Source organism: Ylistrum balloti, unplaced genomic scaffold (assembly GCF_031769215.1).
Source record: "Ylistrum balloti isolate Yb309-2 unplaced genomic scaffold, AGI_CSIRO_Ybal_v1 Utg370244, whole genome shotgun sequence".
Taxonomy (NCBI): Eukaryota; Metazoa; Mollusca; class Bivalvia; order Pectinida; family Pectinidae; genus Ylistrum; species Ylistrum balloti.
Genome location: NW_026782197.1, coordinates 250,256 through 262,707, shown reverse-complemented (window position 1 = coordinate 262,707; position 12,452 = coordinate 250,256). Strand labels below are relative to the sequence as shown.

At 37.4% G+C, this 12,452-nt stretch overlaps 1 protein-coding gene across 1 annotated transcript in view; it reads right to left on the bottom strand.

The window, feature by feature from the left end:
• The window catches only part of LOC132552341 (putative N-acetylated-alpha-linked acidic dipeptidase), a 71,703-nt gene that overhangs the window by 46,622 nt on the left and 12,629 nt on the right, over positions 1–12,452 (bottom strand). The window contains exon 3 of the mRNA XM_060216500.1: positions 4,649–4,731. Coding sequence (XP_060072483.1) covers positions 4,649–4,731 — 83 coding nt within the window. The remainder of the gene's footprint in view (positions 1–4,648; positions 4,732–12,452) is intronic.

Sequence of the window (12,452 nt, the reverse complement as noted above, 5' to 3'; positions counted from 1 at the left end):
GTCACAGGGTGACCCTAAAATCTGTACATTTTCAGTGTAATGCACAGTTACAGGCCCATGAAGGTTAAACGTAATGAACTTGTAAATCGTTTAAGTATTTTCTTGTGGTCATGAGGATGGGTTAAATTTCCAACATCAGTGATCAGTAATCTGGCTACTGATCAGGACAACCAATCAATTACTAGCTTGTTTATCCAATGGCAATTAGTTGTAGTCTTGTTTATTATCATTATTCTTTTAAAGTACCTTGTACATAGTGACCGATGACATTTCTTTCGTTCATAGCTTATTTGAGCATAGCACATTATCAATTCTCAAATAAAAAGTCTGTTTTAAACTGACAAGTCCTTCTGATACTAGAAGTTGTAGAAGGTGAGGGTAGACATGTTCACCTTTCTAGCCTTGGCTAGTGGGAGTATCTTTAGTCTAGTAGTAGAGTGTGAGGATCAAACCAAAGGCCAGGTCACTATAGCCTGGAGAATCATCTGTATTGATGGAGGTGAAATCCAGGAAAAAGAAGAATTCAAGCCATAAGTCTCACACCCCAGCAGCTAGCAGCTCCTTACTCCTTCCAATTATCTATATTAATTACTGCATCAAAATCAAGGAAGATCTAAACATGTTCATTTCAGATTCAAAATATAAACCAATCATGCATTCAGTTTCCAGATACAATAAAAAATGACTGCACAATAGGTTTCATTTCAACGGAAAACGAGTTGATAAATCCTTGCTCGTGATTATACATCACGAGACTATGGAGTACAATCGATTTGCTGATATAACATGATATAAGGAAAAACTTGTGTAGGCTATTTGCTGTTCAAGCATTTAAGCATGCTTGTCATGATACCTTGTAGAATCATAATTAGGCCTATAAGCTTATGACGAAAACATGAACACATAATCAAATCTGTTGCCAATATGTAGATAATTACTAACCTTTTATTTGTACAAACTCAACGACATTATCGAACGACTGCTTTGTTCACATCTATGTAGTTTGTCAGCTGTATTTTATTTCTTTCAGCAATATATCTTTCACACTCTTTATTGTTTTCTCATCCACACTTACGAGCAGAGTTTATCAAAGCTGAGTTTATCAAAGCAGACTTTATCAAAGCTGAGTTTATCAAAGCAGACTTTATCAAAGCAGACTTTATCAAAGCTGAGTTTATCAAAGCAGACTTTATCAAAGCAGACTTTATCAAAGCTGAGTTTATCAAAGCAGACTTTATCAAAGCTGAGTTTATCAAAGCAGACTTCATCAAAGCTGAGTTTATCAAAGCAAACTTTATCAAAGCAGACTTTATCAAAGCTGAGTTTATCAAAGCTGAGTTTATCAAAGCAGACTTTATCAAAGCAGGCTTTTTCAAAGCTGAGTTTATCAAAGCAGACTTTATCAAAGTTGAGTTTATCAAAGCAGACTTTATCAAAGCTGAGTTTATCAAAGCAGACTTTATCAAAGCTGAGTTTATCAAAGCAAACTTTATCAAAGCAGACTTTATCAAAGCTGAGTTTATCAAAGCTGAGTTTATCAAAGCAGACTTCATCAAAGCAGGCTTTTTCAAAGCTGAGTTTATCAAAGCAGACTTTATCAAAGCTGAGTTTATCAAAGCTGAGTTTATCAAAGCAGACTTTATCAAAGCTGAGTTTATCAAAGCTGAGTTTATCAAAGCAGACTTTATCAAAGCAGACTTTTTCAAAGCTGAGTTTATCAAAGCTGAGTTTATCAAAGCAGACTTTATCAAAGCAGACTTTATCAAAGCTGAGTTTAAGCTAACAACTGACTACTCTAGTCATTGTTGTTTGGTATAAAAAGTTTTCATTAACAATTTAATTTATTTATTGTTATCATATAATTTTCAAAAGTGAAAAGTAATTCAAACATCTATTTGATAAATAATGTCAGAAACTCAATCTCTGAAGTCTGTCGTGGTAAAACTAGTGAAAATGAAACCAAAATACAACCTTCTGGTTTTAGAACTATGTTGGAAATCACTTGCCGACAATAATATAATATCTTCTGAAGAATAGTCAACACCTTTTGCTTATGTTGTGAAATTAAGACCTTATCACAAAATATCTAGTATATAAGAAACTAAGAATGTATGGTCGAAGAGACTCAAACGGTGCTAAAAATAACTTTTTCTTCAAACAGAAAAGAAGCTTAGCAGTATCTGCATGAGATAATTCCAAGATGTCATATACAACACAACATTTTATCAAGTATCACATTTTAGCAGGCTGATTTTAATCTTTCTATCTTATATACATATCTTTATAAAATATTTACAGCATCAACTACTTCCTGAACTAATTTCAAAACACATTTCCTTTCCTTTCTGCGGAGCTACATATGCATTGTTGTTTTTTTTGTAGTGTAAACTTGGGTCCAGGCTAAAAATAGACTAGCAAGCAGCTAGGAGATGATCTAGGTGATGGCTACATACGCCGAGCTTCCTACAGAAACACAGTGTGTAAACTTCTGTGTCACATCCTTCCATACTCAAAAGCTATAACCTTCTTGGCCATACCCCTCTGTACACCTAAAAGCTATAACCTTCTGGGCCACACCACTCTGTACACCCCAAAGCTATAACCTTCTGGGCCACACCCCTCTGTACACCCAAAACCTACAACCTTCTGGGCCACACCCCTCTGTACACCCCAAAGCTATAACCTTCTGGGTCACACCCCTCTGTACACCCAAAACCTATAACCTTCTGGGCCACACCCTTCTGTACACCTAACAACTATAACTTCTGGGCCACACCCCTCTGTACACCTAAAAGCTATTACCTTCTGGGCCACACCCCTCTGTACACCTAAAAGCTGTAACTTTCTAGGCCACACCCCTCTGTACACCTAACAACTATAACCTTCTGGGCCACACCCCTCTGTACACCTAACAACTATAACCTTCTGGGCCACACCCCTCTGTACACCTAAAAGCTATAACCTTCTAGGCCACACCCCTCTGTACACCTAACAACTATAACCTTCTGGGCCACACCCCTCTGTACACTTAAAAGCTATAACCTTCTAGGCCACACCCCTCTGTACACCTAACAACTATAACCTTCTGGGCCACACCCCTCTGTACACTTAAAAGCTATAACCTTCTGGGCCACACCCCTCTGTACACTTAAAAGCTATAACCTTCTAGGCCACACCCCTCTGTACACCTAAAAGCTGTAACTTTCTAGGCCACACCCCTCTGTACACCTAACAACTATAACCTTCTGGGCCACACCCCTCTGTACACCTAAAAGCTATAACCTCCTGGGCCACACCCCTCTGTACACCTAAAACAACTATAACCTTCTGGGCCACACCCTTCTGTACACCTAACAAGCTATACACTTAAAAGCTATAACTTCTAGGCCACACCCCTCTGTACACCTAAAAGCTGTAACTTTCTAGGCCACACCCCTCTATACACCTAACAACTATAACCTTCTGGGCCACACCCCTCTGTACACCTAAAAGCTATAACCTTCTGGGCCACACCCCTCTGTACACCTAACAACTATAACCTTCTGGGCCACACCCCTCTGTACACCTAACAACTATAACCTCCTGGGCCACACCCCTCTGTACACCTAAAAGCTATAACCTTCTGGGCCACACCCTTCTGTACACCTAAAAGCTATAACTTCTGGGCCACACCCTTCTGTACACCTAAAAGCTATAACAGTCTGGGCCAAAGCCTTCTGTTCCCGGAACCAATCAACTTCTGCATTACATTAGTATCCTTTTGTTCTCAAAAGCTATACAATTCTGGCCAAATGAATTTCCTATACGTTTAGTGAATCATTTCCGTGATGAGTTTTACAAGCCGCCTGATGTCCAGATTCTAAGTTGTCATTTATTCAAAATATATGAATGAAGAAATAGCACACAACCTAGATTCTAACATCAGTATAATACAAATTTAGCTTTTTTCTTGTCTTCACTTTATTGGTTCTAAATATATTGCAATGTTCTGAGCTAAATTTGTCTTGAAAGTGGCTAAGTTATCATATCTTTATATACAAGTGCTAAAAATGTCATATATGGCCTGGCTTGTCTGGATTATTCCTGTTTTTGACATCAATTACGCCAGTTAATGACCAGAACTGACTGACCCTTACCATCGTCACACTCGCCAAATGACCACTAATTGATCTGGGCAATTAAATGTCTATTTCATTGCACTAGGTGTCAAATGAATCGGGAAACTAGATAAGATGGCATACAGGATGTCAGACAGGCTGCACCTGAGTTGGCAAGGTCACTGGCGGTCAAATTGTGTTTAAATCAATTCATGATGACTAGAAACAGGAACTCCATATACTGTTGCACGAGAAAACGTGATAAAATGAACATAATGTTTATCAGGAAAAAATTAATACTGTACTAATCCAGCAATAAATAAACCCATGTTTCTTAATAAGCCCACCCATATCTACATTGTATTTCCATGCAGTGAAGTATCACCAATTAAACTTATCTTAATGTCCTGTACTGAGTCCATCCCTGTGGTTTAAAGGTTTTGAATGAGAGATAATTTATCGTCGTCCCAATGGGCTTATTATGGGATATATATGGTATAATACAACATAAACTGTACATGTTAAAAAGACGGAAAATGGTGGACAATTACCTTATATGGTCATCAAAATTATTGGCATCGTTAAGGTCTTGCTGAATCAGGAGTCGTAGCTTATCGTCAAAATCTTGAATTTCCTGAAAGATTGAAAAAAAATAAAATGATTATACAGAATATTTCAGTACAGAAAATGACAACTAAACTTCTATTAAATAAAATGTTCACTCATTTTTAGAAATTGTTGACAAAAACTACTAGAACGGTGAATCCGAGAAATCTACTACATGATGCCAACGTAAAGGTGCAGACATTCTTTGGCTGGTTTATTTTACGTAACTTCCTTGATTCTGACTGTTAATACTAGCTTTACCCCTCTACCCCTCAGGATTGAAATGGGATTTAACCCATACTCCTCACCTCAACTGACCATCTAACCCCCTCCCCCAGCCAGATTACCCCCTACCCCTCACCTCATCTGACCTTCTAACTCCCTCCCCCAGCCAGATTACCCCCCCTATCCCTCACCTCATCTGACCTTCTAAACCCTTCCCCCAGCCAGATTACCCCCCTACCCCTCACCTCATCTGACCTTCTAACCCCTTCCCCCAGCCAGATTACCCCCCTACCCCTCACCTCATCTGACCCTCTAACCCCTTCCCCCAGCCAGATTACCCCCCTACCCCTCACCTCATCTGACCCTCTAACCCCCTCCCCCAGCCAGATTACCCCCCTACCCCTCACCTCATCTGACCTTCTAACCCCCTCCCCAAGCCAGATTACCCCCTACTCCTCACCTCATCTGACCTTCTAACCCCCTCCCCAAGCCAGATTACCCCCCTACCCCTCACCTCATCTGACCTTCTAACCCCCTCCCCCAGCCAGATTACCCCCTTACCCCTCACCTCATCTGACCTTCTAACCCCCTCCCCAAGCCAGATTACCCCCTACTCCTCACCTCATCTGACCTTCTAACCCCCTCCCCCAGCCAGACTACTGAGAATCTTCGACATAAACATAAAATTTTCCCACAAGACTGCAGAAATACATATAACTGCTATATTACATTATGTTACATAATTGAAATAAAATATATATCGACCATAACTATATCTACCAAAATGTCGCCCACTTCCTCAGATATGCAGAATGGAAGATATCCTTATCACAAGGGGCATCTGCGAAGCATCTGAGAAATGAAACCTTTTTTTTTATTTCAAAATTAATTCTTTTTAACTTTCATTGTTAGCTTTAATGGCCTATTAACACAAAAACGGTCATTCATTTGGAAGAGCCAATATATTAGGGCCTGCAAAGAAATGACATTCAATTAATATTCAAACTAAAATTTTGAACGACCGAATGTAGAAACACTCAGTTTAAAAAAACAAAAAGTGAATAAGTTGTGTCTTGTACAGACCATGAGCTTTGAGCGAGTCTAGAATTCTGTAAATATCTATCGCCTCTAACACAAGTTTTGGATACATTACTAACTGTATTGAACAGGCTATTTTATAATAACTATAAAAACAAACACAGCGAATGAAAAAATCAATAACAATTATGATAGAGAAATACCAATATAATGGGCAGCTGTTTTACAGTAATTAAACAAATATTCACAGGTCCCATCAATAGTACAGTGGCTTAAAGCCCATGATTTTATTTCCACAGAATCTGTGATATATTTGCCATTTTTATAGTTACATGTATACACTAATTTGTAAATTGATCTGATTCAGACGTTGACTATGATGTGACCAACAGATACAGGGTGTTCATTGCTGTGCTGAAGTATGACTAAGGTCCATAATCTTGTAAACATTTCACAAGCACCAAAGTGCATGGTTGGTAGGCATGTATGTGAATGTTGGTCCGTAAAACTTTACGCATTAATTTACTCATGCAAAGTATGCATTGTTACAAATCCCTAAATAGCTAACGTCACAATATTTATGGCGCAACAATGTTGATGAACGGTTTGACGAAAGTAGCATAGAACTTTTATCTCAAATCTTATTTTCGTTATTATGGTATGGAACATATGTTGTAAAATTCTTTTGGAAAAATGCATATATGTGGTATGTGTTAAATTTTCATCATCACCAACACATTAAGTATTGTCATTTTCTATCTGAGAGTCCAGCTGCTCGTCTCTGTTGATGCAGTCAAGTAGAGCAATGTTTGTATCTTTGAATTTAGAGTATATTCTTAGCTTCCATGCCTTTTTTAAATGAATTCTGAAAGATTTCTATGATTTGATAAATTACTGCAGCCGTTGTCATAGACGCAACTACGAGGAACACTAAAAAGTCTCATTAGGATTGAGTGACATTAACATTGGTGTAACCTCGTAGCCTTTATGGAAAAAACTATTTTTTGTATTATTAGTTAATAGAATAAATCCAACAATCTGATTTCTAGTGTCCATCTGAATAATTTCCAATGACAAATCATTAAAATATCACCTTTTCATACAAATATTGCCATAACCTGCCCCCTCACTTGCTTAATTTTCCTGTAAAAATCAAATCATGAAAACTTATTAATTCAGACCGACGGTTCTTTTGGAATGGTTAAGACAATGCTGTTAGATTAGTATCACGTAAATGTCATTTAGAGGTTGTAATTTGGTTAATTCAGTGTTGTTAATGTTGCTCCAAATTCTTGTCACATGACTTAACGCTAAGTGCGTAAACCCAATACGTCACTATGATGTCAGGGTCGATACATGTCAACTATATCAGTGTCTATGAGGTTTGCATAAGTTAGGACATAGAAGAAAATGTGGGGTGTTTTCAAACAAAAAACACTGAAAAGCAACTTTAATGGCGATGTGTAGACCAAATTAGGTAAAACTCCCCTTTCATTTCTGGGCTTGGCTGTCCCTATGTCTCTTGGGGTGTCACCCATTTTTTACCAAAGGAGATCCAATCTTAAAATTTGATCAAAATTTCCTTTATTCTATCTGTGAAATGTAGTGTTTTAAATTCTACTTTTATTACAGTTTTTGCTAGGCTTCCATTCAGGTCTCTACTCTCAGGGGAGACAACTGCTGTCAGGAGGTGACCGGTAAATCACCCATACCGACTGATTTAGCATCTCATTACAACGCATCATTATTTCAAAATGAAAATGTTTTAAATGTATAAGTCAGCAGATGAAATAATTTTTTATTTTTTCGAACTTTATTCTGCAAAATGAAATAATTTTCAAAGGGTTTGTGGGTAAATGAAATCCAGTCAGATAAAAGATAAATGAAACATTTCATAAGTATTTGTCTGATAACCATTTACAATTTTTTTTTTTTTAATTTAATTTTTTAATTCAATATAATGTAACCATTACATTTACAATTTACATGTTTATATTGTGTATTCAATTTTTGTGTGTATCAGTCATAGGCAAACATTATTAATTTGCTTCATTAGGGACTTGTCAAAGATGTTAACCTAAAGACCTAAAATGGTGAAATATAGGTGGCAGCCTCGGAAAACTGAAATGAGCCGAAATAGATCTTTTAAAATAAAGACTGAGTCACAGCATAAACTTATACATAACTGTAATTAAAATAAACGGCAAAAAAGAACATCAGTAGATGTGTAATTGTGTATGCAGGGATAGGAAAAAGTCACTAAAACAATGTGCATGGTGACACAAAACCGCAGAACTTCAGAGATTGACACCTCTTTAAGAATGACTTAAGCCAATGATTGCCGAAGTGGTGGAAACACGGAATGTGTAAGGATCCCCCGTGGTCAGTCGGAACATATAGATCAAGTTAATTAGATTCTGATCGTTTTATAAAATTAACAGCCCCTGCAAGACTCCATGGCCTGAACCTTGTTAGTGCTGCAGCTTTAAACATATATCGACATTTTATTTTCTATTTGGGGAAATCAAGCCTCATTTATGTTCTTGTTCTATGCTGTTTATGGCTGTGACAATGACGAGGGGTTCTTGCATGGGCCACCTGACCCAGCAGACATCATAGTGAGAAATAACCTATAATTGAGAGATTGCCCAAAAACTGGTGAGAGATCATCCAGATGCTAAACAAAACAGCAAGAAGTTGTCCACATCATAGAGAAAATAGAAAGAGATTGCCCACAAACCACTAAAAACAGCAAGAAGTTGTCCACATCATAGAGAAAAAAGAAAGAGATTGCCCACAAACCACTAAAAACAGCAAGAAACTCTCCACATCATAGAGAAAAAAGAAAGAGATTGCCCACAAACCACTAAAAACAGCAAGAAACTCTCCACATCATAGAGAAAAAAGAAAGAGATTGCCCACAAACCACTAAAAACAGCAAGAAACTCTCCACATCATAGAGAAAAAAGAAAGAGATTGCCCACAAACCACTAAAAACAGCAAGAAACTCTCCACATCATAGAGAAAAAAGAAAGAGATTGCCCACAAACCACTAAAAACAGCAAGAAACTCTCCACATCATAGAGAAAAAAGAAAGAGATTGCCCACAAACCACTAAAAAGCAAGAAACTCTCCACATCATAGAGAAAATAGAAAGAGATTGCCCACAAACCACTAAAACCAGCAAGAAACTCTCCACATCATAGAGAAAAAAGAAAGAGGTTGCCCACAAACCACTAAAAACAGCAAGAAACTCTCCACATCATAGAGAAAATAGAAAGAGATTGCCCACAAACCACTAAAAAAAGCAAGAAGTTGTCCACATCATAGAGAAAAAAGAAAGAGATTGCCCACAAACCACTAAAAACAGCAAGAAACTCTCCACATCATAGAGAAAAAAGAAAGAGATTGCCCACAAACCACTAAAGACAGCAAGAAACTCTCCACATCATAGAGAAAAAAGAAAGAGATTGCCCACAAACCACTAAAAAAAGCAAGAAACTCTCCACATCATAGAGAAAAAAGAAAGAGATTGCCCACAAACCACTAAAGACAGCAAGAAACTCTCCACATCATAGAGAAAATAGAAAGAGATTGCCCACAAACCACTAAAAAAAGCAAGAAGTTGTCCACATCAAAGAGAAAAAAGAAAGAGATTGCCCACAAACCACTAAAAACAGCAAGAAACTCTCCACATCATAGAGAAAATAGAAAGAGATTGCCCACAAACCACTAAAAACAGCAAGAAACTCTCCACATCATAGAGAAAAAAGAAAGAGATTGCCCACAAACCACTAAAGACAGCAAGAAACTCTCCACATCATAGAGAAAATAGAAAGAGATTGCCCACAAACCACTAAAAACAGCAAGAAACTCTCCACATCATAGAGAAAAAAGAAAGAGGTTGCCCACAAACCACTAAAAACAGCAAGAAACTCTCCACATCATAGAGAAAATAGAAAGAGATTGCCCACAAACCACTAAAAACAGCAAGAAACTCTCCACATCATAGAGAAAAAAGAAAGAGATTGCCCACAAACCACTAAAAACAGCAAGAAACTCTCCACATCATAGAGAAAAAAGAAAGAGATTGCCCACAAACCACTAAAGACAGCAAGAAACTCTCCACATCATAGAGAAAAAAGAAAGAGATTGCCCACAAACCACTAAAAAAAGCAAGAAACTCTCCACATCATAGAGAAAAAAGAAAGAGATTGCCCACAAACCACTAAAGACAGCAAGAAACTCTCCACATCAGAGAAAAAAGAAAGAGATTGCCCACAAACCACTAAAAAAAGCAAGAAGTTGTCCACATCATAGAGAAAAAAGAAAGAGATTGCCCACAAACCACTAAAAACAGCAAGAAACTCTCCACATCATAGAGAAAAAAGAAAGAGGTTGCCCACAAACCACTAAAAACAGCAAGAAACTCTCCACATCATAGAGAAAATAGAAAGAGATTGCCCACAAACCACTAAAAACAGCAAGAAACTCTCCACATCATAGAGAAAAAAGAAAGAGATTGCCCACAAACCACTAAAGACAGCAAGAAACTCTCCACATCATAGAGAAAATAGAAAGAGATTGCCCACAAACCACTAAAAAAAGCAAGAAGTTGTCCACATCAAAGAGAAAAAAGAAAGAGATTGCCCACAAACCACTAAAAACAGCAAGAAACTCTCCACATCATAGAGAAAATAGAAAGAGATTGCCCACAAACCACTAAAAACAGCAAGAAACTCTCCACATCATAGAGAAAAAAGAAAGAGATTGCCCACAAACCACTAAAGACAGCAAGAAACTCTCCACATCATAGAGAAAATAGAAAGAGATTGCCCACAAACCACTAAAAACAGCAAGAAACTCTCCACATCATAGAGAAAAAAGAAAGAGGTTGCCCACAAACCACTAAAAACAGCAAGAAACTCTCCACATCATAGAGAAAATAGAAAGAGATTGCCCACAAACCACTAAAAACAGCAAGAAACTCTCCACATCATAGAGAAAAAAGAAAGAGATTGCCCACAAACCACTAAAGACAGCAAGAAACTCTCCACATCATAGAGAAAATAGAAAGAGATTGCCCACAAACCACTAAAAAAAGCAAGAAGTTGTCCACATCAAAGAGAAAAAAGAAAGAGATTGCCCACAAACCACTAAAAACAGCAAGAAACTCTCCACATCATAGAGAAAATAGAAAGAGATTGCCCACAAACCACTAAAAACAGCAAGAAACTCTCCACATCATAGAGAAAAAAGAAAGAGGTTGCCCACAAACCACTAAAAACAGCAAGAAACTCTCCACATCATAGAGAAAATAGAAAGAGATTGCCCACAAACCACTAAAAACAGCAAGAAACTCTCCACATCATAGAGAAAAAAGAAAGAGATTGCCCACAAACCACTAAAGACAGCAAGAAACTCTCCACATCATAGAGAAAATAGAAAGAGATTGCCCACAAACCACTAAAAGCAAGAAGTTGTCCACATCAAAGAGAAAAAAGAAAGAGATTGCCCACAAACCACTAAAAACAGCAAGAAACTCTCCACATCATAGAGAAAATAGAAAGAGATTGCCCACAAACCACTAAAAACAGCAAGAAACTCTCCACATCATAGAGAAAATAGGAGTATCAGTAAAAAAAAAACTGATGAATGCTCCCCCCCAAAAAAACAAAATTTCAACAAAGGGCAATAACTCTATAATTAAGAGGTTTCAGACCCTGCATTTGGTGCACTGCACATCATATTAGTATGATTAATGTATATACATTAAGTTCCATGGTCCTTGTTTAAATTGCAAGCAAAGTTATGCTTCAGACATTAAATTCTTACAAAGGTCAAAGGGGTCACAGTCGAGAATTCAGTATACTGCACATCTTCTTTGAATGTTAAACGTAAAAACCATGGTCCTTGCTTAACTATTGACACAATAGGATTAACAGACAGACAAAGCCAAATTTCATGGTCATCACTGAACTGGTGACACAGAAGGATGGACCGACAGAAAATGAGAAGTTTCATGATCTTTTTACTTAACTGTTGACACAAAAGGATGGACAGACAGACAAAGCAAAGCAACATGTTTTTATCTGGATCTGCTTCAGTTACTTAATTCCTATGTAAGAGTTCCACGCTTTCCGCCTTTAGCATCACTGACAAGTCCTTATGGCAAAACAGTAGCACAATCAGTTGACTTTATATTTTATTTCAGTAATAATTGCCAAATAACTTTAGTATGCACATACAGAACCTGCATCCATCTTTGTAGCACACACAAAAGACTGAAAAATTCATCCGGTCCTATAGCTACAATCCTGTGAGCCATATTACCACAGCGACATAGAGTTATCTCCCTTCCTCAAAACCTTATATGAAAATTAGCTATTGATCTGTACCAACCACTTATTTGTCTTTGTACAACTTACAAATAGCAGCTAGTGTGATATGTCTTTGTACAACTTACAAACAGTAACTAATGATATG